The sequence below is a fragment of the Physcomitrium patens genome, chromosome 3 (assembly GCF_059467195.1).
Source record: "Physcomitrium patens ecotype Gransden chromosome 3, ASM5946719v1, whole genome shotgun sequence".
In the NCBI taxonomy this organism is placed as follows: Eukaryota; Viridiplantae; Streptophyta; class Bryopsida; order Funariales; family Funariaceae; genus Physcomitrium; species Physcomitrium patens.
Window position 1 is genome coordinate 15,402,853 of NC_143412.1, and position 25,851 is coordinate 15,428,703.

At 39.6% G+C, this 25,851-nt stretch overlaps 4 protein-coding genes across 15 annotated transcripts; 3 read left to right on the forward strand and 1 right to left on the reverse strand.

The window, feature by feature from the left end:
• Positions 1-2,480: 2,480 nt before the first annotated feature.
• On the forward strand, positions 2,481-5,189 carry LOC141045246 (inositol-tetrakisphosphate 1-kinase 6-like). 2 transcript variants are annotated; one of them, XR_012217245.2, is made up of 6 exons: positions 2,481-3,129; positions 3,303-3,410; positions 3,578-3,660; positions 3,794-3,856; positions 4,028-4,129; positions 4,359-5,189. XR_012217245.2 is itself a non-coding variant. In XM_073533034.2 (6 exons), the coding sequence occupies exons 1-2, from the start codon at positions 2,996-2,998 to the stop codon at positions 3,370-3,372; spliced, it is 204 nt and encodes a 67-aa protein (XP_073389135.1). In that variant the 5' UTR covers positions 2,481-2,995; the 3' UTR covers positions 3,373-3,410; positions 3,578-3,660; positions 3,794-3,856; positions 4,028-4,129; positions 4,373-5,189. The 2 variants fall into 2 exon arrangements, 1 of the variants encoding a protein (XP_073389135.1); XM_073533034.2 differs by having other exon boundaries at positions 4,373-5,189.
• Positions 5,190-6,632: 1,443 nt separating this feature from the next.
• LOC112280251 (putative membrane protein At3g27390) lies at positions 6,633-14,147 on the forward strand. Of its 5 annotated transcripts, XR_012217167.2 has the most exons (12): positions 7,025-7,259; positions 7,873-8,356; positions 8,790-8,898; positions 9,304-9,496; positions 9,705-9,841; positions 9,983-10,271; positions 10,484-10,590; positions 10,816-10,972; positions 11,534-11,735; positions 12,105-12,348; positions 12,722-13,116; positions 13,669-14,147. XR_012217167.2 is itself a non-coding variant. In XM_090248926.1 (11 exons), the coding sequence occupies exons 2-11, from the start codon at positions 8,230-8,232 to the stop codon at positions 13,017-13,019; spliced, it is 1,863 nt and encodes a 620-aa protein (XP_090105052.1). In that variant the 5' UTR covers positions 6,633-6,801; positions 7,873-8,229; the 3' UTR covers positions 13,020-13,371. The 5 variants fall into 5 exon arrangements, 3 of the variants coding, with proteins under 3 accessions (XP_090105052.1, XP_090105051.1, XP_024371308.1); XM_090248926.1 differs by lacking the exons at positions 7,025-7,259; positions 13,669-14,147 and adding an exon at positions 6,633-6,801 and having other exon boundaries at positions 12,722-13,371; XM_090248925.1 differs by lacking the exons at positions 7,025-7,259; positions 13,669-14,147 and adding an exon at positions 6,800-6,883 and having other exon boundaries at positions 12,722-13,371.
• A 687-nt stretch (positions 14,148-14,834) lies between these two features.
• Positions 14,835-16,249, reverse strand: LOC112280252 (ricin B-like lectin EULS3). 2 transcript variants are annotated; one of them, XM_024515545.3, is made up of 2 exons: positions 16,090-16,249; positions 14,835-15,873 (listed from the first exon to the last, which is right to left on the reverse strand). In XM_024515545.3, the coding sequence occupies exon 2, from the start codon at positions 15,809-15,811 to the stop codon at positions 15,233-15,235; it is 579 nt and encodes a 192-aa protein (XP_024371313.1). In that variant the 5' UTR covers positions 15,812-15,873; positions 16,090-16,249; the 3' UTR covers positions 14,835-15,232. The 2 variants fall into 2 exon arrangements, with proteins under 2 accessions (XP_024371313.1, XP_024371314.1); XM_024515546.3 differs by having other exon boundaries at positions 14,835-15,869; positions 16,090-16,245.
• A 2,115-nt stretch (positions 16,250-18,364) lies between these two features.
• Positions 18,365-22,087, forward strand: LOC112279298 (uric acid-xanthine permease). 6 transcript variants are annotated; one of them, XM_024513594.3, is made up of 8 exons: positions 18,365-18,550; positions 19,221-19,518; positions 19,626-19,692; positions 19,840-20,123; positions 20,256-20,423; positions 20,552-21,431; positions 21,569-21,680; positions 21,817-22,087. In XM_024513594.3, exons 2-8 carry the CDS (start codon positions 19,348-19,350, stop codon positions 21,872-21,874), a joined length of 1,740 nt encoding a protein of 579 aa, XP_024369362.1. In that variant the 5' UTR covers positions 18,365-18,550; positions 19,221-19,347; the 3' UTR covers positions 21,875-22,087. The 6 variants fall into 6 exon arrangements, with proteins under 6 accessions (XP_024369362.1, XP_024369365.1, XP_024369359.1 ...); XM_024513597.3 differs by having other exon boundaries at positions 18,414-18,550; positions 19,166-19,518; positions 19,890-20,123; XM_024513591.3 differs by lacking the exon at positions 18,365-18,550 and adding an exon at positions 18,591-18,924 and having other exon boundaries at positions 19,166-19,518.
• Positions 22,088-25,851: the final 3,764 nt, after the last annotated feature.

Below are 25,851 nucleotides of genomic sequence, written 5' to 3' on the forward strand. Positions count from 1 at the left end.
GGATCTCACCTACAATACATGATTACGATAAGACTGTCAAGTTTTATCGCGAAAAGCTCACAGCTAAATCGGGAGGATTCGCCGTTTCCAGCAGTTGCGAAACTAAGTTGCAGCCTGGAGCATTGACCATCAACGGTCTCACACAATACATAAACACTTCCCTTAGAGTTTCCATGTGGGCGAGTATTTCGGATATTGTGCTTCCGCTGCTTCGATCGAAACCAGTCCTCCGCTGCTACATCTCCGATGCCTCATCGTCTCGTCCAGTCTTTATTCAACAATATTATTAGCATGGTATAAGGTACTAGAGATTAATGTATGTGTGTCTTTAGTTTATTGTGTGTTTACTGTATTTAGTATTTTAAGGAAGAAATAAAAAGAAGGACGAAAATATGATGTGTACTTGTGTTTTAAACACCTAATTGAGCCAGATTTTAAATGGATTGTTTTTGAAGGTGATAACAAATTGCAACCCAGTTTCCTAATAACATAGCATGTTTATTCACACTTTTTCCAAGAATAACTCATCGAGTATTGTAATTAATTGCTCTGGTCTTCGAAATCTAGTCTTTGAATTTACAATAAAAATTTGATGTAATTTTTATTTTGAAGAAAGAAATAAATGAGATTCATTTGGAACAATCTCAAAATAACGTATCAAAAAAGAAAAAATAGTAAAATAATCCAATCGAACTATTAGACTTTGGTGCAAAGGATTTTAATAGTATTTTCGTAAGTGAGTAAGCCTCCAATTTCGTCCTGTGATTTTCACATGCGATCACTTCGTCACGACCTTTGATTCCGAGGGTCAGTACCTTGCTTCCACGAGTTCATGTTTCCTGCACAAGGTTGTTCTACTCCCTTCCACCTCTCTTTCTTCTAATCATCTATTTATATTTCAAATCACGTGTACGTACGTTAAGGACCTGATTCGTTTTAGTCCACTAATACTATCAGTTTACCGCAATGGAAGGTTACAGGTTTTGTTTTCGGTTCTTTCGATTTTAAGAGCGTGGGAATTAGGATGTAGCCAGGATACGTGCGCTAGTGTTATCTTCTTTGCTCTCGTAAACGGAGCTTTGATTCTATTTTGTGAATAAACACACAATCCTTGACCACTTTGCGAAGCTGTCGATCTAAATTGCAAGACTTCCCTCGAGGTACATGAGCGATTGCTGTACTACGGGCGGAATTAACTCTGCAACTTGGTCACAAAGACTAAACGTGCTCAGTGGTAATTTTACCTTTGATGACTTTTTTCTCGTTTAGAAACTGATAAGTATTCTGTGCAGGCATTGCTGTATTCTGCTGGGCAGGAATCCGCTTGGAAGATTTGTAAGACGTTTTTCAAGTGTTCGTTCGGTACCAGATTTATATGTATATATATATATATATATATATATATAAAATTAAGATTACTGCACCTGCGTGGGAGTTAGTTGCAACATTTAATTAGATGATGATTCACTTTCGCTGATTATGGACAGTAATCGACTCTGTTCACTTCTGTGATGAAATTGGGATCAATGAATACCGACGACTCTGAATGCGAGGTGTTGATATCTACAGGTCGATCAATTGAAGCAATGGGGCGTGTCAGAATTTGTGAAAGTATTGACAGTGGATCCAGAGGAGAATACAGTCGAGGCTCTGAAGGATGCTTGGCCAGTGCAAGCCTCCCATTCTGTGTTCGTGGCTTCAAATGTTGAATCTACTGTGACTGAGCTGGCTGCGTCAGGCTGGATTGTGTACTTAAGTTTGCATTTTGACTTGGTCATTAGTATGTTGCGCAAAACACTCATCGGCTCAACATAAAAATACAGACTCACACACAAACACACATCATTTAAGTAGATGATATTCGTTGAAATTCAGTTCATTTTCTCAAAATGTATAATTAAAGTCATAGGCTCAATTTTACATTATCCATCAATTAGTAGCTGTATTCTACCACGTTAGATGATGATGAGATAACAGTATAGTTTGTTCATGTTCGACGTTTGGCTGAAGTTTGGCTGGACGTTAAGCTTGCAGTGTCTGGTAGTCTAAACAGTTTGCTTTTAGCTCTAATTATACTCTAAGGTTGCACAACTGCATGGTAAGCGCTCTGACAGGTGCTTCATTGTATCTCGGATCAAAATTTCCTGGTATCCTATGCAGCGCAGGGAGGTGTCGTAGGAGAAACATCTATTGTTCAGCACATAGATGCCTTATTTGCAGCCGTGGTAGCGTTGGACAAGATGGCATTAACTCTCTTAATTTGACACATTGTTGCCTTAGAAAAGCCACTTTCCTGTACAGATATATGATGCCTTTCGCATACGAGATTTTTTCGTTTATGAATTTTACAACACAGTGCAGGTGTTTCCAAATCCCTGCATTGTCTTACGTTTGAGCTGTCTCAATGCCAAAAGCGATACGTTTTCAGATTCACTTCGAGTTTTTTCATGCTAACTTATTATATATGATCAGCAGGCCCCTGGAGCGGTGTTATTGTCGGATATTTAATGAAGTGGAATCGAGAGGAGGACTTCTTGAAAGTAATCGTCTATTTGAAATTCTTGCCATTCTTCGCCCTGGCGTTGTTCTCCTGTCATTTGAGGAATACGTAGGATGTCCTCCCATTTGTATGAAATACTTTTTTCCATTTAATAAAATACAAAGTTAGATTTTCTTCTTCTTCTTTTTCTTGGTTTAAAACAAATCGAACTCGTTAACTTTTCCAGTTTTGAGAGCTCCGTTGATCTCATAAGCATAACTTATATTATAGAAAAATGGCTACCTCCGGATGGATCACGAAGACCAATATGTGAACTTCACATATCAGCGCAACGCTACCGATTTTGTGATCATGGACCTCCAGAGAACTTTTAGGTAGCTCGTATTTGTATAAATAGCTTATTTCGATTCATTTTGGATATAACAAAGCCGTTTTCTACCTGCCGTACCAACAAGCAACAATCGGACTTTCGTTCCTCTTCAGACTGACCGATCCATGGAAGCACAGCTTGATGTCGTAGTTATTATTTTGCACAAGGCAGCCGACGAAATCGTTAGTGTGTCTGCAATACGTACTTCTAACCCTGCAGATCGCATCCACTTTTCAGATAGCATAAAGTCACTTCAGCGGTATTTATTTGAGGTTTTACAGAATGTCCAGATATTTGTGTCTTAATATCGTAATGCTTACCCAGTAATTAGAGGATTTTGAAGGGCCCCTCGGCGTAGGCTGCAATAGAAGCTTCAAAACTCTGTATGCCAATGTTCATGATGGACAAATTTAACCGGCTTTGCTCGTGCAGATATCTTGCAGAGCATCCGGAGAAATGTGTTGTCGACCCGATCGACCGGCTCGCTCCTATGCAACAATGATCACTTACTCGTGAAGTGTTGAATGATTTGGAAGAGAGGTAATGATGAGGCCATGAATATTTGTTTCTATTGCAATTTGGTGGTATTTACGAATCCTGATATCTTGTAGACCTTATACATGAGTGATGCATAACGCAGAGCATTTGGCTGAATTGGTGCTGATTCAATTATCTTAGATTTTGACCACATTGCCTGGTTCTTGCAGGTGAAGGATCTTGGAGAACCTCATTTAACAGAGGCAAATAATGTGGGTTAATGGCTTGTGGGACTGATGATGCACATACAATGGTATTTTGGCTCTGTTGAAACGCTTTTATACTGTGGCCTAGCCTTCTCTTCTACCTGCTCCAGGCACAACTATTGTTATCGTGGATGCGCACAGCTTTGTAGTAGCTTTCTTACGGTTATAGAGTGAATTCAGGCTGTGGTTTTCAACAAAGAGGGTTACGTCAACCTGGCTGTGCCTCTTCCTGCAGTGATTCAGGTTTTAATCACTTGTAACTTTTGAGCTTTGCCCCCTGAACAATCTTTGGATTTCGAAATGCTTGTAGGGACATTTGAAGATCTTAGGGTGCTGATCTTGGTGTTTTGTGATGCTAAATCATGTAGGAGTATGTCGATCATAGTTCATATGTTAATAAGTTCTATATTGTAGGTGATAAAGTGATGCATTCCTGCCGAAATCCATGCCAAACGCGGCCTCTATGGCCGTATCAGATGGTTCGTCTGGAGGTGTGTCAGCACTGGTTTTCGAAAGGTACAATCGTGTTAAATGTTTGTTTAGCAGGATTATGGTCTCTTGTTTGTTTGATGCAACGATTAGGCAAGAATATAGCTTGTTAAATCATGAATATTGAATGTATATCTTAGGTCCAAAAATAGAGACCTAGGCTACAGCTGGGTTGGAATAATCGCCGCTGCAGATTTACGGTGTACTATAACTAAACTAGTCCAAGATACTACTATTTCAATAACCCAGTGCACAGTCATTGCATTGCAGAGAAGACCCAGTTCAAGCAACGTGTTGAGAAGATTTTTGGTTTTTCTCATCGTGAAGTTTGAAGTGAATTCTTACACTATACTGTTAAAATCCCAGTTTAAAATCTATGTTTTCAATCTTTGAGGGAGACGGTTAAGTATGGTTATACTCAGTGGTGGAAGGAGATGGAAGTCAGAACGTGGAGCTGTGGAGAAAGTAGCGGTTTGGCTACGCAAGAAACTTGGCCTCACAATCATCGGCTTCGACATCATGGTAAGTCTAAACGCATTCCTTCAGTCAATTGTACCAACACTTTGTGAGTTTTGAGTCCCCCTTGGCTATGCTGGCCATTCTCATAGTCTTGGCTTCTCCTGGAGTGTCTTATTAAGGTACTCTTCCGCATTGGACTTTGCAAGTCCAGTCTCCTGGTTTTACTGAACAGGAGTGTTGAGGAAGGATATGTGATGAGTTAGAGTTGGTTGGGTTGAATCTTGGTGCAAGTGAAAACTAAGGACCATGTCATGGTAGATGTGAACAAGGATGTCTCTGACATGGAACCCATCCCTGCTTTCTGGATTGCGCTTCGCAATGCTCACACCAGCATGAGTGCATCCACTTAGTATGCATCAATGAAACTCACGAAGCACGCAATACCTGTTGGTGTAGACTAGAGGAATTGGATGATAATCGCTACTTGTGCTCTAGTGGTTTTCTGATATATAGTTTTCATAGAGATGCAAATCTTCACTTAATGGAAGTAACCATGTACTTTTCACATTCTTTTCATGGTGTTTCTTACATTCAGATTCCTTCACAGTTTCCGAACTGTTTTCCCTCATTCTTGTTAATATTGGAAAGATATGATTTGCATTATCTTCTTCGTCTCCATGTGCAAAAAAGAAACATGCATTCCCGAGGTTAAAATGCGATTTCTGTGGAAAACTTGGCAGAAATCAGCTTTAATAATAACTTTGACGGAGACTACTTGTTGCAAAATTCATTGCGGCAATTTTAGAAAAATGGATGAAATTTTCTCCATATGCTGTGAGAAAAAAATACAACTTTCAAAAATACAATGAGTTTAAAATTAAGCGAAGTGGTCTAGCATAACCAATTCTTAGAACCAATCGGTACCAGCAAAAGTTGGCAGTGGTTTATCTGCGATCCAATGCTTCACATACACGTTTTACACATGCAATGGGTGTGTGTTTGAATGATATTGAATTTCATAGGTAATTCTTTCAAATATGATGATTGTGTATGTAAGAAACGAAACTCAATCTTTTAAATAACAAATAAAAATTTTAAAATTTGAATTTAATTTTTTGCACATTTGTTGTCGCTATTGTTACTCCATGCAGAGATTCACTGCTACGGCTATCCCTATTGAAATTGCTTCAATTATATTTTCTGTGGAACAAATATTGTTTATTCTATTAATATTTAGCTAAATTTTGAATCTAGAGAAGGTTCAAATGGATATTTGGCGGAGATGCGGGGACCGCTGTGTTGCAGGGAGCGATGGCGGGATGTTGCGAAGCTCGCAAGGTGCGTCTACCAACGCACGAGGAGATCGGGGGCATGAGGCATGCCGCTCCGGACAGCAATTTTTTCTTGGCTTCCCGAGATACCTGAGACCTCCCTCCATCCATGCACTGTCGATTCCATAACCTGTACTCGAAATGTGTCATCGCTTATTTCACTTGCTTCGTTTCCACACAACGTCATGGCCTCCGAGGTGATCGACCTGAGGGTTTCGTCTTCAATGATTGCATGTTCACATCTCTCGCTGACGGAGAATAATCTTAGAGCTTCGCAGCTTGTCGATCCATTTGTGAGAGAAATGCGGCGGTAAAAGTTTGGGAGGATTGAGAGCACTTTGAGTTTGATTGCAAGAACTTGCGGTGGTCAAATGAGAAGATGACGGTTGGAGAGTGCAGGAGAACACGTATTGCTCGAGAGGCACGCGCATCTGTACCCTAACACTCAGCATACTAACTAAAGAAAAACTTTGGTTCCCGACATGGGGTCTGGACCTTGTTCGTCATCGTTGTCGACAACCCCTTGCGGACCCGCCAACATTTCAGCAAGGCATGTGCAGAGCGATGGCCGTGCGTATTAGTTTTGCGTCTAGATGGACAACGGTATGGAAAAGTTGTTGATCTCACTGTAACGGAACTGTACCGGAAATGGCAGCATTCATTTGTTGGGGAGTGGAATCTTTAATTATGCGAAACAGCCTGTGAGATGAGACAGAAACTATCAAAAACGACATGTGTCATGTGACGAGGCACCAAGTGAACGCTAGCCGTTAAAATTACAAGACAAATTAAGGAACCATGAGCGAAGGAGAGGAAATAGACCTGAATTTAGGTACCTTGGGCCTTCAGGAAACCCGCCTGAAGCTGTGGTGCCAGCGATATGTGGCGGAGACCTTCGCTTCGTTAAAAGTAAGTACATGGTTACGTCACGCTGATAAAAACGAGGAATGTTTCAGGGCACACATGGTGAGAGGCGGCAAGCTCAGTGCCTGTGAGTAATTTTCTGAAAAGCGGCTACTTAGACATCTAATTTGAAGAAAAACGATTTCTCGAACTGGATGGAATCTAGCTTGACAATGATAAAGAATATGATGAAGGGGTCTTGGGTGAAGTCAACACATGCAGTGCGTCGCAGAAATCCTGTTGATCGAGAATTGAAAGCTTCAGTGTCAGCGAGATATGACTGGAGGATGTACCTGTTTGTAGGATTTTATGGCAGGAACTAGGGTCATGCGAAGTTGGGCTCTTTAACTTGTTGCAGCATTGTAGTGCGAAGTTTCGTGTAATAGTCGACCGAAGAGGTTGTTCATGGAAGAGCTAAGCTCGGAGAAGTGCCATGACCCTTAAAATTCATGTTACTGGAGATGGTATAAATTTTGGCTAGTAGTCATTGAGACATGGCCGGGACGTGATTTGGGTGTAATTGTGATGCACGTAGCGGAAGCTCCATTTGTTTTGCAATCATTCCGTTGTGTGCTAGGTTGATTAGCTCCCGAAATTACTCACGCAGGTTACTGAGTGAGTCATGCCTAGCGAAGTTAGAGTGGAGTTTTGTTAGTTTCAACTTCAGCGTAGCAACATGCGGGTCGAAATGAATAACCCCTGTGCATTACAAATTTTAGTGATCTGGAGTGAAAATGGTTTAAACGAATTAGAACTCTTTGAGGGTGGAACCTGAATTTAAGGAAAACATTTAGGAGCAAGTTCTCAGTGTGCGTATGATTTACAAGTTAAGGTGATGCTCAGGCGATTCTAAGGGCTTTTCGGCCTTGAATCGTGAGCAAACATACTCGGATACACCAACACACGCAGCGAGCGAGCGAACGACAGAGAGAGAGAGAGAGAGATTTCATTCCTTTAGTAGGGTTAGAAATTTTTCCTCTGGATGTGTGGTTTGCATGAAGGTATAGAAGTTCTTATTCGATCATCTTTCTTTTATTTTGGAAATAAATGGCTGACTACTTTCGTGATTATGCCCAGATCTATCCTTGATATATAGATTTCCTGGTGATGTACCGGAGTTAAGAAAATTGGGCTATTCTATTCAGAGCTCGGTTTCAGTAGCAGCACAGTTGGAAAGAATGGATGGGAATACGCTGCAGGTGAAGAAAGATTTCGTACAGAATCTTGAAGACATGAGGTCATAGAGCAGCTCTAAGTGACTCACCCTGCAACATGCACAGGAGGATTTTTGAGATGAACAATTACGCCATTTATTTAACAGGGAAACCATAGCTGATTTCCATTTTGTTTCAGTTCATTCCAAGAATGGCAGAGGTACAGGTGAAGTAGGAAAAAAACTATTAGACTTTGAAAAGGGAACTCACAAGTGAAGCCATGGCGAACGAAACTGGCAAAAAGGGTTTTTTGAAATCAATATCGGCAGGACCTTTAGGCAAAGTTTTCAGGCTACTATGGTTTATTTTATTATTCTTGATGTTGTTCATTCTCGGACTCTTGAAAGGTAATTGTTTTTTCCGCAAAACATAGTTTTCTTATGTGACTTGAGTCTATTGGTGGCTACCTGAACAACTTTTGTTTAAGAGGGGTTTGTTCGCACCCTTCGTTGGGTCCGTTTCCAATGCTCCTTTGAGGTGATTGTGGACTTACTTAGACTTCGGCCCTTTTCAGTCAGCAGAGTGAAGCATTGTCCTTGTGTCTGATGAGAATTGCATGCATACCGTGAATTGATCTTATGATCACTGATCAAAAGTTTCATTGTAGAGAGCAAAAGTCGGAAGCTCCCACTGTTCGTTCAAGCTGAAGTGTAGCCAAGCTAGCAGGGTATAAAAGTTTAGGTATATTGCGTACTTGGATCGGTGCCTCATGGACTATGCACATGTTTGCTTCGTAATATGTTTGGACCTCTTTGACTTTGAATATCCAATATTGTGCAGGTGCCATCTTCGGGCCGTTGGCAGCCTTGATCTTTCTCTCCGGAGTCACGCCAGTGGTGATCGGACTTTGGCCAGTGCACGTGGTGGTCATGTTTCGAACTATCGCAACGTACGCACTCATACATTGTTGGCCACATTCCGTAGCTTATGTAGGCGGATAACGAATGTCCTAAGCTCCGGCTTGGATGGTGTGAAATGGTTTTGAGCTTTTATTTTAGACCAGCATGAGCAGAAACAGCATTTGCTTAAGAATTGTGCAAGTGTGGTACCTTCAGTATTCTCAAATCCTGTCGTCCGAAATTCGAATTTTTTCTTGATACGCATTTCAAACAGGCGTGTTACACATTTTTTCCATTGCGTATTCTTTGAGGGCATTATTGCAACTTAAGTCAGTTACCAGCATGGAACGTTTGTTGCTTTCTCGTAAACAAGTATTAGTGAAAACATTCTTGTTTATAAGCATCGAGAACTGCTTGTTGATTTTGCTATTGTTATAATGTGGTTTGTTTGACAGAACGAGGCAACTAGGAGCTGTATTGAAGACGCTTATTATTTTGTTGCTACCAATTCCACTGGTGATCTGGCCAATTGTAGCAGCAGTTGGAAGTATAGTCACGGGCTTGGGTTATGGAATCGGTCAACCTTTGGTAGCAACTTTTGAAGCGGTGGGAGAAGGTAGAAAGAAGAAATTCTATCACGCCTTTGCGGTAAGGAGAGCTTGCTCCCTAATGTGTTCCACAAGATGTCTGTTTCTTGTGTATTTTAAACATATAGGTTTCACCGAAACTGTACCAAATATTTTGGGATATTGGTTCGAGCAATCAATTTCGAATGTAACTTTCAGTTGCTGACAGTTTTACAATTATTCTCCTCGTTAAAATGTAATGAATTGCTGTTCTTTCTCGGCTACATCAGGATGGCACTGTGAGCACTGTGACTGGATCTTGTACTACTGTGCGGGACTTCTTTGACTTCGTCTATCACTCTATCTTAGATTCCCTTGACGAGTTTCGTCTCGGGGAACCTAAAAATGGCAAGCCTATTGAAATCACGTAAAATCATCTCCCTTACCTCTCTCGGTTATCCTTGCTTTAAGATCTCAGGGATATATCACATTTATTGTTGCTGTGTTGATCTATTTGATTTGGATACTTGGATCAGGAGCACGCGTAAGGATATTGTTTTTTGTGTAGGTTACACGAGCTTCCTGTATGTGCATTGGTTGGAATATTAGGAGTAATTGTGGACACTCCAGCAATAGGTATTGTGGCGTTTTGCAAAACACCAATTATGCTTTTCAAAGGATGGCGGCGAATATTGGAAGACCTGGTGACTAGACACGGTCCGTGCTTGGAGGCGGCATGTGTGCCTTTCGCTGGGCTTGCGTTGGTCTTTTGGCCCTTCGTAGTTGTGGCGTCTGCCCTCACTGCTTTCATCTGCAGTCCATTCCTTGGATTGTACAGTGCTGTTGTGGTGTACCAGGTAAGTTTTTTTTTGTTGCCTACACTCTTGCAGCTCCGTATGGGTTCAAAATCCCGTGAATGGTTTGTTCGTAGTTTTGCGTGAGATTAACTGAAAAATGACACACATTCGTAAACTATTCTAGCCATTAGTTGCAAACATGACTGTTCGTTATACCTTTCAATCTTATCTTTAGAGCCACCACATCTTGAGAATTTCTATCCTTTTTGCAGGAGATGTCATACAAATGCGGGCTAAATTATATAGTTGCTATAGTGGCAGAGTTTGACGAATACTCCAACGATGTTCTTCATACTCATGAAGGATCATGTCTACCTAGGTATTGTCTTGCTTGCTTGTGGAGAGAAGCGCTTTATAAACCCGATAGTATTTTGATGACAGTACTTTGTTAATCCTTCATGAGTATGGTTGTGGGTCCCTCTCAGAAATTACTCCACTTTATGTTATAATCCATTGAGTTGTTTTATGTCTGAGACTTGTGCTGTCAAAAGTTTCCATGAGTAGCCAAGTTTCAATATATCTAATCTACATTGTGGACGGCTAGGCCCAAATATCGAAAGAGCAGCTGGAAAGTAGATGAAGCAGCTGGAAAATCGGACATCGAAGGCTCTCAGAGAGAACCTGAACGTAAGGCCGCCATACCACAGCTCAACACTCAAAAGTCTCTCCGACACACTTTACAGGAAGTGAAGCTCGTGCAGGTGAGGGTACTTCTTTCGTGCTTACAAAAATTCAAAATATGAGATTTAAGTTCTACAGGCTGGTCTTATTCTGTACTTTTCTAGATTAAATTTTCTAGAAATAAACTTTCAGTGGACAACTACACGATCATTGTATATTCGGAATGTCATAGAAAATGGATTCTTGATACTTAAAGGACTTCTTTAGAAGACATGTGTCTCTTGAAACGAGTGACCTTAGTCCTTTTGTAAGCTATTTAAGTATTGTGATTGTGAAACTATGCTGGGTCTTTGGAAAATGTTACAACTTAACCTCGCAGAATGATTCATACTATCTGAATGGAGCGGAAAGTAGTCTACTATTATGAAAAACTTATTGATTCTTTCATATAAATTTTCTACTGGTTTTCGAGGATGGGAAGTGGATGAAAATCCAACTAGCCCCCAGTCATGTAATGTTGTCACCCCTATTTCATGTTTGTGGTATGTGCCAATTGGTTTGTTAAGGAAACAAATAGCAAAGTCCTATGTTTATTTCATCGCTTCAGATATTTAGTCTCAAGGTATCATTTTTGGATGCAGATTATGGATGCATCCTTTCAAGCTATGGAGGTTGAAGGGAAAACCTTAATAAATGCTGGCGTATTGAAGCAGGCGGATATTGATGCTGCGCTGAAGGGGAACAAGTCTGCGTTTAAAATTATGACAGTTGGGTTACCAGCGTATAGCAATCTACGTCTACTCGTGCGCTCGGCCAAATCAAATACCACTGGCTTTCTCTTATGTAATCATATTACCACAACTCTTTCTTCTTGAGTGATTTTCCTCTTCGCCTAGCTTTAGGACATGAGATGATTGGACATGAGATGATTGTAAGTATACCACGAACATACATTGAGAAGTCATCATATCACAAGTTAAAAAGAAAAAGCATCACAATTGGAATGCTTTTCTATCTTCAAATTTAGACTGTTATTTCGGAACCATTCAAGGTCTTCTGTTTGAGTATCATTAGGATTCAAAGATGATTTTTCATAAACATTTTGCTCGTCTTCTCTGAACGTAGTGTATCTCGTTGGATTGTCTAGTTTATTGTGAAACGGTTCATTTGCTTTTGAGTTGTATCTTACTACTGCAGTTCTCACTTGGGCAGATGACGGAACCGAAGTCACCACGAGTAACAAGCCCAGAGATCGCATATCAGACTGGTTTTTTGAACCACTTCTGACTATTAAAGATCAGTTACGGGCAGCTAATCTGCAAGAAAGTGAGGAGCGTTTTCTTGAAAAACTTTGTCTGATGGTTGGTGACACTCAGCGTATAGAAAGCTGGGAAAATGGCGGTGTAGGACCTGAAGATGGTGTAAGAAAAGGAGAATTACAAGCCATGGCCCGACGGTAAGCCTGCTCGTGCAGATCATAAATGCGTCGATGTATTATTTTGAACAACATAATGCTGCATGCTAGCAAATCCATAACTCAATACGGCACTGCAGAAATAAAATTTTAATCGGCACGGTCGGGGCTGTTATTTTGAATTTATATTTGTCCCTCAAACTTTCTGGCTTCTAAAGGTGTCATCCTGGTGTTTTTGAAGCCTCACTTAAATTGGAACTACAAAACGACTAAGTGTTCAGTTATACTTACTTGAATACTTACGAACAAGAGTGGTATCCTGGCATTGCTCATCAGTGCCATGAAAAACTGTGGCTCAGACAGAGATTCTTGTAGAGTTCTAAACAATTGTATATATATGGACTTTGCATCACAGGCTTCAGGGTATTACCAACTCCATTTCACGATTACCTACGCACCGACGGCGTATGGAGGCGTTAATGAAGAACTTACAAGCGTATATGGAGTCACGCTCACAAGAAGGCGCTTTTGGAGATATTAGTCGTCAAAAAGACTCTCGAGACCGAACTAAAAGTATAAAGAAGAGCAGGAGCTTCAACTTTCGAACGTTGTTAACGGAGGGTTCCAACCGCTTCATGCCAACAGCTGTTGCAGCACCTGAGGGAGCCAGAAACGTAAAGGAGATAAATTTCAACGGGGATCTGCCTGTTTAATCCTCAATGAGGCCTGCTCGACGTGATGATAGTAAATGGGGTCAAATCGTGACCATTGGCCACTACAGATAGAAGTACTTGACTAACTAAGTTGCGGGTAAGAGCAGATTTCAAATGCTTTGTCTATGTCGTAGTACCAACAGGCCTTGTTATTTATCCAACTTGGAATTTTTCCTAGGATACCTGCTTGTCACAATCCTAATTAGGGGCCAGAGCGTTAGTTTCACCCCTCATTTTCGTTGCTTGTGTAAAAAATAGTGCCTAGATAATGTTTGTAGATTCATCATATGACCATCTTGGCGGTGGATTTTTCATATTTCTTTCAATAGATTTTCCCTCCTTTGTTTTTGTTTCTGTTGTTCCCCTATGTATTTTTTGCTTGTTTTTATTACATAATATCATCTTATGGTTAAATTTAATTTAATTGCGATTATTGAATGTTCACTGAATGTGCATCAGTGTATATAAGTAAATTGATTTTCCAAGTCGTGGCATTTTTAGTTTTCCAGAACAATTTGTACCTATGCTGTATGCAGTCTTGAATAAGTGATCCCAAAAGTTAGACTAAACCAAGAATGGTTACTTAGCAGTTTGACAAAACTGGTCTCTAGTTATAACCTGCACGATTTTATTTCATCCTGACGGGCAGATGAGGATAGATCGAACCCAGCCTGCGCAGCCGAAGTTGGGCTGCCAAGCGCTAGCGGCCTGGTGTGATGCGGCCCAGATCTGATCAGGGCCCTGGAAAATTTGAGCTGCCCAGAGATCTATTGGAAGACACGGGTGTTGAAGCACCATCATGCTAAGGCGTTCCAAGCATTTATAGGCGTCACACTGCATATCTTCAGTGTATATTATACTAGCTATGTATTCTCCTCCCTCGTTTTTTCTCTGTCATCAAGCTTATAGCTTGCTATAATGGAGAAAGAGGGGGCTCATTTTTATCTCTAAGCCCCTCTCTTGCAACTAGGGTAATGCTTGTTACATATGAGAAAGGGGGAGACTAGGTTTGTTTCAAAGCTCTTTTTTTTGCCTCCTACAACTAGTTCCAACTTTGCTGTTAAGAGTAGGAAGTGGATTCTACAACAAGTAATTAAATGTTATTATAATGTGTAGACATTGTAGCAATGGAATTTGCAAAAAGATCAACGGATGATGGAAAATATATAACTAGAATTTTTTAGGGGAATGTTAGATCCAAGCTTTTACCCACCTATCTTAACTATCATGAAGAAAAAAAAAAAAAAAAAAAAAAAAAAATGGACCTTTAGATTCATTTCTCCACTACTAGATTTGAAACCAATGAAAACCAACCACACTTGTCATGATTACTATATTCTTCATCATGGATAGGTTGATTTGGTAAAAACTTGGATCTATTTAACATTGCTCTTTTTTTAACACCATTTCTAACATATTGAATTCAATATGTTGTCATCTACATTTTTTCTATTCTCTTGATTTATTTTCCAACTTGTGGCTCTACATGCTCAATTCTGAGTCACCTTAAATTCTTCTGAAAACCATTTCTTATAAAAAGATATCTATTACAAAACTTTATCTTATGCCACATTTTTAAATCACTAATATTTGGTTTTAATTAACTACATTCAATTATAGGAGTAGAAAAAAGCCACTAATAGAGCTTTCTAATAATTGGCTAAAATCATACACCTATTATGACACTCAACTTTAAAATATCAATTTTTTCATTAAATTGGATTTAATTATCACTAGATGTATACCTACTACTTGATTTTGTCAAATTCACTTAATAACCATGTAAATAAAACATTGAAATCAAAACTAAATCAATTATCCAAAGCTTGAAATATTACTTGTATTAAATCATTCCACTTAATTAATACAAAATGTGGCATTCTATGCAGATGTTCGGGACACAAGTAAAACTCTTGAGTTAACTTTACTTGATCTCAAACCTGCCGATTCCTCAGATAGGAAAATGCAATTCAGATAGTAGAATAATTGTTCGTCACTCATCAGTTGGACCAGGATTGTAGTTACCCACTTCAGGAGTTTCACATCACGAGGAATCTACAGTCGTGGAAGATGGAACTAATTCACCCATCCGCAACTATGCCTCAAATTGTTCAAATTGCAGGAAAAGCTGGGTTGTGATAAAATGGTGTTGATGGTCTGAACAAGTTGAAGGAGTAAGGTCGGTCAACCTTGACCCTGAAGTGATTCTATTGCTAGAAGCGACATTTAGACGGAGTGAGCTTCCAGAGTTGGTTCATTGCAACAGTTGCAGGGTCATCTTTCTTCGTTCGGTCCTTCATGACCACAACTAGTGTGTTTTCTTTCATATGCGCATTGCCCTCGGTGCATGGCTGCATTAATTCACACTGCGTGCAACGAAGTGCATGCAACACGGTCTCCGAGGTGCCGTTATAGATGGTGTGGTAGTTTCTGCCTCTATTGGAGGACTGATACCAGATCAAGCTCTCATCGAGCTTGCGTGGGTCGTAGTCTGCCAGAAGCACTTGTTTCCCTTCCTCCGGGGCAACTCGAATGGCTTTCATCGTATCCTTGTGTACTATGGAAAATCCACCCTTCTTGTCAAAGGTCCATGCCATCTTGTCATCCTTCAGCCACAGCTGACTCGAGTCTGTGTCATCTGCCATCACGATACAAGTGCCGTGGCCGACTGTGCCTCGCACTGCAACGTTGTAATTTGCGTTGGCTTTACTGTGGATTCGAACAGTTTCGGCCCCTTTGCAGTAATGGCATGTGCATATGCCATTGCATACTTTGCAGATTTGCTTGCACATTTTCTGCAGGACGATGAAATATCACATTTCTCTTCTCCAGGAATGATCACTTTGGTGTCTATCTGAGCACAACGGAAACAGTTGGACATCAAATCTCATTTCATGTAAGTGTCACCAGACCTTAAATCAAGCGCTAGAAAATTTCAAAGCAGTGGGTGTGGGCAACTCTCGATTTACTAAGAGAGGGCACATAATTGTCACACTACGACTTGAAAAAGGACTCTCTTTAGTAATGGTGACAGCTCCCAGAGACTCGATCTCTGCAGCCAGAAACTCACTTTTATTACAACTTCATCATCCAATTCTTAACTGCCGTGTCCTGAAGGATTGAAAGAAGTTGTGGCGTGGTACTTCGGTTCAGCCACACTCCAATATTCCATCGTGTGGATCCCCCCCCCCTTCTCACGATTCTGCAGGGAACAGACAGAGAACAATGTCTGTTCGGAACGAAAGGGTACATGCTTAAGCAAAAATACCGTTGCTCGAGCCCTTTGGCCGCCATCAACCTCCAGTCGGATCAGTTACAAACGGTGTTAAACGTTCAAACTGACTGAACAAATTGTACCATACGCATTCTGATACGATAGTTTGGAAACGAGTGATGCAATTCACCGTATCCTTCTCTGCAACCAGTGAATGAGCACTTTTCACCTGCAGCACTCGGACTGTTTGCAAAGAGCTGGAATGTGTGAGGCATCAAAACCCATGGGATCATTTGTATCAACAAAATTGCAATCCAACACTCAAGGTATACATACAGGATTTAGGGTATATAATCAGGGTGTAGAATTAGTGTATTTATTCAACATACATCCTAGATCTTAAAAGATGGTATTTGAGGGCTGAAATTAGTTGGCACGAAAGAAAGAAAAATATTATAAATAGTGGTAGTACTATTAATATTTTTATGATAGGTGTTATTGATGTGGCAATAGTATTGGTTGAATATTAAATTATTTGATAGAATTCGTGTAATACTACCTTAAGAGTGCATTGAATTGTAACTTGCCAAATGATAAATGTTTTTTTTAAAATAGTGTTGTTGATTGCATCCAAAGTTAAAGTTATTCTTTATAATAATTTGATATTTTAGACTTCTTCAATAAATATAATTTTTAAAAAATTATAAAATTATTCCTTCAAACATGTAGATTTATTATATACACACTTCTTTGGCAAAATTACTTTGTCTTCTTTGGTTATTAAGTTCTTTTATTTTAAAAAATTATAGTTTAAATATATATATATATATATATATATATATAATCAACTTTAATATTAAACTTATATAATATTTGATAAATTTTTAATATTTTAATTTATTTTTAATAATAAGATATTTATTGATATAGTCTCTCAAGCACTATAATATGTTGACTAAGTCTACTTGTCATATCCATTATTATCTCTCCATCAGGTGTATATGACTACTTTTGGATTTGATTGTTGTTTAGTATTTACAGTATTTTATCATGTACTAAATATGAAAACAAAACATTATAATAGAGTATTTTTATACATATAACAATTGATTATGAAATTAATTAGGAAAACTGTAAGTTTGGACAAAACTCCAAAACTCCAGACTACTTATTATATTTTTAATTATCTTGATTGATTCTTGATACTTTTTTTATTCCAATAACTCATTGTGGGGCAATCTTGAGATATTTTTCAAAAGGACTACCAAGAGTAATATAAATAAATAAAATTAATTGCTCCAACTCCCTCAACTATTTTGAAATCCTATTTAACTTTTGTATCAAAGTTAGAATATTCACATTCTACTTATAGACTGATTTGCATAATACAAAAGTTTGACTTGTAATGTCCATAGAGTTTGTTTTTAAGTAAAAAAAAATAGTAGCCTTTAACAATTATTTTTCTGGAAAGAGAGTGTTGTTTCGTTGTTTTTACCGATTGATTAATTTATCAATCAAATTATTCCTAGATGGTTTACCACATATAAGACATACAATATTGGTATATTTATTTAACAATCTAGATTTTATTATTATTATATTGTATTTACTCCAATAGTTTAAGATAAAATATCTACAAAATATCTAAAGTATCAATATATATAGAGAGAGAGAATGATTTGCCAAAAGTAACCTTTAGCTTACCTTTGTGTAAGCTAAAGTTGTCCCTATTGCTTGTTCTTCGGATCATTCATTTCACGTGCACCATGATTGGTTCATGCATACCATCATCTGTCAACAAAGCTTTATTTGGTTCTTCTCCTCCGTTGGAAACCACCCCTTCAAACTCTGACAGACAAATTCTAATCGAATCTAGTTATTGTTGGTTGTCTACAGACTGAAACGAGGAAATCAAAACCCTAATTCCATTTTAACTTCTCTATTACGGGGAGACAGAACTTGAAACTGATGGGAGTAAGTGACTAACCTCGGATGTTGCGGACATTCGACATGTGTCTAATCTCTAAAGCCTAATGTTGATTTGCCAATCTATAAGGCTTGATAGTAGCCACCTAATTGTGGAGGCACAATAAAAAAAAGTCTTCACAATGGGTAGTATTGGATCCTTAATTGTAATTCTCAATTTGGATTTGATACCGACAAGGTCAACCTTACTTCCAGAGAATCCATGGCTAACGTCGAGAAATCATGAAGCACATAAATGTTGCAGGAGGGGTGTTCTCACTAGGATCTGCAATTGTTCTATTTGCGGATCATTTCGCAGACAGTGGCGTGGATCGCCTCACAACAGTATCTGGTACTTAAACTTATCCCAGTTTGTGCTTAAGGGTTTTTATTGTGCCGAGCATTGTGTTGTTGTGAGATATGAGCTCGGTAGAATGTTCTTGCTGCAGGTTTTCCAGCTTAGGTGAGATGGGTACCATTTGAGATTTGATGTAAGCAAATATAAACTGGAGTTCAACAGATTGTTTTGCTGTTGATGATTCTGGCTCTGTCAGTTCCGTGTAGTCAGACGTTCCTGCTTGCGTCCAGAAGAGGTTACCCATACTCTCCGCATCATTGCTCGTTGAGACTTCCTTTCAATTCCTGCGGAAAGGTGGCGCTGTTCTCCAGGCGTGAAATTTCCTAATATAGACCTTGCTCGCTCTCCAATCGGTGATCACGGCAGTGGTGAGGATCATTTAGACTGGGGGGTAGGAGTTCGTTTGAGATTGCAAGGCAAAAACTGATGGAGTTTCCTCGGAGTTTTGCGAGGGGAACTAACATGAGACGAAAGTAGGTTGGTTCTTCAGAATTCCTGATGAATGTCACACGAAGTTCGACCTGACGTTCAAGGTTTTCTATTTCGTGGACTTCACTCTAACCGTGGCGCTTGTTCTGATGCTATTTATGATTTGTGTGAGGATTCCAGAAAGCTGCGGTTGGACTCGATGTACTAAACCGGCTAATGCTTCTATTGTGTTAAGCTGAGAAACAATTAGACTAACTGCGACCACGGAGCAAGGCATGAAATGCCGTGAATGTGGACACTTTTTACTGTTGTGACGGCGTTGGCGAAGGTGGGGTTGTAAGGAGGGGCGCAGCAGGAAGGCGATGGGGGGTGTATGGGCGAATCGGTTGATCGGGGATTACAATTGGCGATTCTTGTGCATGCCAACTCCACCATGGCAGTATGATCGACCTTTGCCCCCCTTCTACGGCAAAGACGACAAGCTCTCCTTGCTGATTGCTGTTGTCATGGGCGTCCAACATGCTCTTGCCATGGCAAGCCCTACGCAATCCTGTCTACTCAACTTTTGCAGCTTCCCGTCACTGGTGGTCTTCGTAAACCGAAAATGCCGTTTAACATTGCTGTTCTTTGTTCGGAACAGGTGGGAGGAATCATCTCTCCGCCACTATTGATTTCCATGACTGGTTTTAAACCGGAGAACCAAGCATGTACGGTTTCAAACCCAGTTACACTTTGTAGTTTTCAAGCATTTCCCGGAGATAATGCTTTCTGATGCCAGTCCTTCACTAGAAATTGAAATTCGTGATGAAGCTCCTGCTAAATAGAAAGCGGTCTGTTGAGATCGGCGCCTGCAGATCTGGTCTCCGCGGCGCTGATAGTTGCGGCCATTGCTTCGTTCATCCAGGTGATGCAAATTAAGATACCTGGGACACGGTACGTCATAGGCTCAGGCTTGCTATCGGTGATGGGCGTATCCTTCTCCTTCGTTCCCGTTGCCCAGCAGGTGATCACAACCCTCAGTCAGTGCGCTTGCGATGGAGAGCCATGCACCTTCGAAGGCACATGTGTGGCGTGTACCAGCCCTCTCGTCGGAAAATGCCATACGCCTGAGGAGGCCTACGGCAAAGTCCTTGGCACTGTTAGTACTTCTTATCTCATCTCGTACCCCTGATCTTTGCAGCCAATTTCTGTGACCATGTCTGATCTTCCATCATCGATTTTGACAGCGAAGTGATTGATGCCTGAATTTTTACACAATCCTGGCCTGCAGCTTCTGGTTTGCTGCTTCTTCCAGATGGCCATATCGTTTGTCTCGTCCAGAGTGCTACGCCGCGTCTTCCCCCCAGTGGTTACAGGAACCTGTCTTGTGCTTCTCGGAGCCGCGCTTATTGGCTCCGGGTTCCAGAATTGGGGAGGAGGCGTCTACTGCAGCAGCCAGGTAAATGTCGTCTTCTCGTACAGTGTCGAGCGTTGGGGAAGCTCTTGCAACCGAATGGAGAATATGAATATGCATTTAATTCTTCTTGGTTGCTGGGATGAAGCATTTTGCATCGTGTTTGTGCGCAGGTGTTGACCACCAGGGTACCTTGCACTGGAAATGGAGAAGTGGTGCTGCCTTTTGGACATCGCGCCTACTTGGGACTTGGGCTGGTTGTTTTCTTCTCAATAATCTTCGCGGAAATGTTTGGTTCCCCGTTTATTCGGAACACGGAAGTTGTCGTTGGGTTGCTTGTGGGTATGATTGTTGCGTCCAACGTCCACTACACAGATTGCATCGAGGGTGTCTGCACTACAAAACGATATGTAACGGGGAAGCAGATCGCAGATGCTAAATGGATGACCTTTTTATGGATGCGACGGTTTCCGCTGGGTTTCTACGGACCTGCCGTGTTACCCATGTTGTTCGCTTTCATGGTCACCACGATGGAGTGCATCGGAGACATCACCGCTACCACTGAAGCCAGTCACCTCGAACCTGTCGGAGAGAAATTCGAGCAACGCATCCAGGGAGCCGTTTTGGCTGACGGGATGAACTCCTTCCTCGGAGCCTTAGGAACGATCACACCCGTCACCACATACGCGCAGAACAACGGCGTTCTGTCTCTTTCTCGATGCGCTTCTCGGTACGCAGGATACGCCTGCTGTGGGTGGCTCTTTGTAATCGGCATTGTCGGGAAATTTGCAGCCATCATCTTGACAATTCCCAACTGTGTCCTGGGCGGCATGACTACTTTCCTCTTCACGGGGGTAGTGGTCTCCGGCATTCATGTGCTCAACTTTGGAGAAGGACTGAACAGGCGGAATCGGTTTATCGCTATTATGGCCATCGGAGTTGGAATGGGAGTCACTCTCGTCCCTGCTTGGGCCAATATTACTGGACAGGCTGCATATCCCTTTGAAGGAAATTTTTGGCCGGTGAATCCCGCCTGGTCTCCAAGCTTCCGAGGTACGAAATCTTGCATCATGTTTCAAGTTTAATTTTGTGAGGTTGCGATTCTGTAAGCCATATCCCGTGTCTCTTCAGATTCATAAATGGGTGATTTTCTGGTGCTTTAATTTGAGTGTGGAACTTCATGTGTTTAGGGTTTAGGGACTCGCTCATCATCGTCCTCACGAATGGATTCTCAATCGGGGGACTAATCGCTATGGTTCTGAACCTCCTCTTACCTTTCGATAAGGATGATGCGCACGTCGGGTAAATCATCAGTGCGCAATAGCTCCATCCTTCTAAAGCAAATGTACACCAGGCAATCCTTAATAGATCGTATTGTAAAGCGCGAGCAATCTGGATATTAGTGTATATTTTTATTTCTGTGATCGTTGTAGTGCAGGTTAGATGCCGACGACAATGCGATCGAAAAGGAGTACACAACACTTGGTGAATCATAGAGTGAGCAGGCAAGAAACTAGTTTGCAATTTGTTTGCTTGAAGTTGCGCCAGATACACATGATGAAACCTGCTGCGGAGTCAATGGTACTAGGTTTTATTATTGAACATTTCTTTGGATTATTTCAATCCATGTATATTGGGCTGTCGCAGCTACCTTATAATTGTATCATACTAGGCTTCTGTATCCGTTCCAGGAGTCTCGGTTTCGACAACTATGATCAAAGTGTTGACCCTTACATAGCGCTTCCTTGTTGCAATTTGAACTGGTGGAAAGGACATCTTTTTCCTGGTTACTTCTGTTGAGAATCTTTAGAAAGACACAAGAGTAATAGTAAGTCATACACACACACAAGAGTAGTAGTAAGTCATGTTTCTAAGGAGAGAGAGCTTCTCACATGAAAAATCTATTGATCTGGTTGTGTCTCGTATACAAGAAGAGAAAAGGGGAGAGGATATATAGTACTTCGCCACTAGACTCTAAATATTGTAGCTATGGTATTTATTGTAGTCTATGGTATTTACTATAGTTTACAGTAAATATTATGGAGAGCGTCGGCTACATTTAATGATCTCAACACTCCTCCTCGCTCATCATAATATTTACATAATATAAAATTTGTATAGAATTATGATCTATACTTTTCTGTGATCTTGCAAGATCAACAATTTTTGCCTCATTAAAACCTTATTTAGGAAAACCTTATTTTATTTAAGGACAAAACCATAGATGAAGGAAAAAGAGTACAACATCATTCTCTTTAATTATTTAAAGGTTTCATTAACTTTTTCATTCAAGAAAAGCAAGTCACCGCATACCAATGCCATAAATAAGTTGACAATGGTTGCTTAATGGGAGAGCTTTGGTGAAGAGATCAGCAAGGTTATTTGTAGATTCAATTTTCTTAATTATAAGTGCTTGTTCAGTAATCAAGTCATGGGTATAACTAAAATACTTTGAATCAATATGTTTTATCCTGTCGACTTTAATGAAACCAACTTGCATCTGTGCAATACAAGCACTATTATCTTCATGTAAGATAGTTGGAGAATCATCATATGAAAATCCACAGGTTGTTTGAATGAATTTATCAATTGATCGCAACCAAATACATTCTCGAGATGCTTCATGTAAGGCAGTAATTTCTGCATGGTTGGATGAAGTTGCAGTTATTGTTTGTTTTACTAATTTCCATGATATTATAGCTCCATGTCTTAAAAATACATATCTTGTTTGAGATTTAGTTGTTGCAATATCAGATTTATATCCTGCATTACAATATCCAACTAATTTTGAATCTGCAGATTGTGTGTAGTATAATCCCAAGTCTTTAGTATCTTTTAAATAACGTAATAAATGTTTGATGCCATTCCAATATCATAGTGTTGGACATGCACTATGTCTTGCAAGAACACTAGCTACAAATGCAATATCTGGTCTTGTAGATGTAGCTAAATACAAAAGTGCTCCAACCGCTGCGAGGTATGGATATCGATCTCCCAATATTTTCTCTTCCTCCTCACATGGACGGTATGGATCATGACCATCACGACCACGTCCAACCATTGGTGTGGACAATGGATAAGCATCAATCATATTAAATCTTCGCAAGATTCGTCTAATATATGTTAATTGGTAGAAACCATCTGTTAGATGCATAATCTGAAGACCAATGCAGAAAGTTGTTTTTCCTAGCATTTTCATCTCAAATTCACGTATAAGTAGATTAGTAGCTGTAACACATGTAGATGTAGTGTCCACTAGATTAAGATCATCAACATATACAGCGATGATCACAAAATCAATTTTATCTTGTTTGATAAACAAACAAGGGATTAGTGGATCACTTATAAAATTATTTGTAATTAAATAATCTCGAAGATGTTGATACCACATGCGTTCGAATTGTTTTAAACCATACAAGGCCTTATATAATTTAATACCATGATATTGTCTTGGAGCGGGTCGATTTGGAGTTCCTATTTCTAAGCTGGGTGGAACTTTCATATAAATATTTGCATCAAGAGAACCATATAGATATGCAAATACTACATCCATCAGATGCATCTCAAAGGTGGCATGAATTGTCATTCCAATAATATATCAAAATGTAATTGAATCCATGACTAGAAAATATGTGGATTCATAATCAATGCCAAATTCTTGAGTAAATCCTTGAGCAACAAGACGAGCTTTATAGCGGGTTATTTGACCTTGAGCATCTCACTTGCATATTAATACCATCTTATATCCTATACGGAGAGATGTAAGAGTATCTACAATTGGACCAAAGACTTTCCTCTTACTCAAAGAGGCATACTCCTCCTCAATAGCAGTTTTTTATTTTGAGCATGTTCATATGGAATACAATATGTCAACTCGATCTCTGTTGCAGTACAATAGTCTTCAAAAGACTTTGATGTGAATTCTTTTGCATTATCCATGCGCAATATTTTTATAGGATAATCAAGAAAATGTGCCCAAAAACAAATAAGCATAGATATAAGATTGGCAAACACCATGTTTCGAGTTGATAATAATAAAACATGTGATTGTTTACCTGATGCATCAACAAGGACCAAAAAATAACGAAATAGTCTTGATATTAGATTAATAGGACCACAAATATCACCATGCAATCTTTCAAGCATTGGTGGTAATTCTTGTGGAAGTTTCCAAATTGAAGGTCGAGTAATTATTTTACTTTGCACGTATGCACGACATAATTTCATAGAGTCTACATCTGTAGGCTTTAAATTGTGCCTAGTTATATATGGAATGATCTTTCTAAATAATGGATTCTGGATATCTCAATCGTCCATGCCAGAGAGAAACACGACTCTCTGTGATAGATGATGCAAAATTAAATATAATGGGAGGCCGAATCATAATTTGGTATAAACCATTTTCTATACCAAAAGCTTTTTCAACAACTTTATGGTTCTTCGTAAGAACCAAAATTTCTTTTCTATTTAAAATGGCGGTCGAGAGATGATAACCATTAATACGCATATCTCGGTAGCTGATCAGACTTCGAGGTGCTGAAGGTGCAAACATCGCATGTTTATATTTTATGATGGAACCTGTAGGTAATTTTACCATCGCTGTGCCTTCTTGGAAATAAAATGCATTTGCTCCAACTATGGTCATCATATTTTTAGTTTGTCAAGTTGAAGATTTTTCAATAAAAAATCGTCTATCTTGCAAGATAGTATATGTTGTTGCAGAATCAATGAGCGCATCATTTGATTCATCATTAGAAGTTCTATCATTCATATAAGCCTCTAAGTCATCAACACCAATTGAATCCATGGACGCATCCATGGTATGAACTTCACAAGCCTTAGCTTATAATTTCTTATTTTCTTGGAACATTTTAATAAAATATTCTGAAGTACGGCACACATGTGCTAAATGTCCAATCATTCCACACTTATGGCAAGAACGCATCTCTGATTTTTTTTTTAACTATAATTAATAATAGAACGTTTATTCTTTCCATGTAGGTAGAAATGGTCATGACTATGACTACCCTAATACTTATGAGCATGTTTCCCATGTTTATATAATTTCTTCTTAGACTTTGAAATATTAAGTACATGAGATTCTGGAACTGTAGTTCCAATAGGACGAGCTTCTGCATTGCGCAAGAGTAGCTCATTTTGCTTCTCCGCATGAAGTAGATAGGATATGAGATCAGAATGACTCTGAAATTTCATGTTCCTGTATTGTTGTACAAGCACTGCAGATACAGGAGGAAATGTAGAGAGTTTTCTCAATCATTTCTTCTTCAGAAATTTTCTATCCTTTTAATCGTAATTGTGAGATAATATTATATATTTCACTATTGAAAGCATTTAAATTTGGAAAATCCAAGACAGATAAATGTATCCAATTATGACGTGCACGTGGAAGAAAAATGGTCTTTTGATGATCAAACCTAGATTTGAGATTCTTCCAAAGTTTTGCAGGATCTTC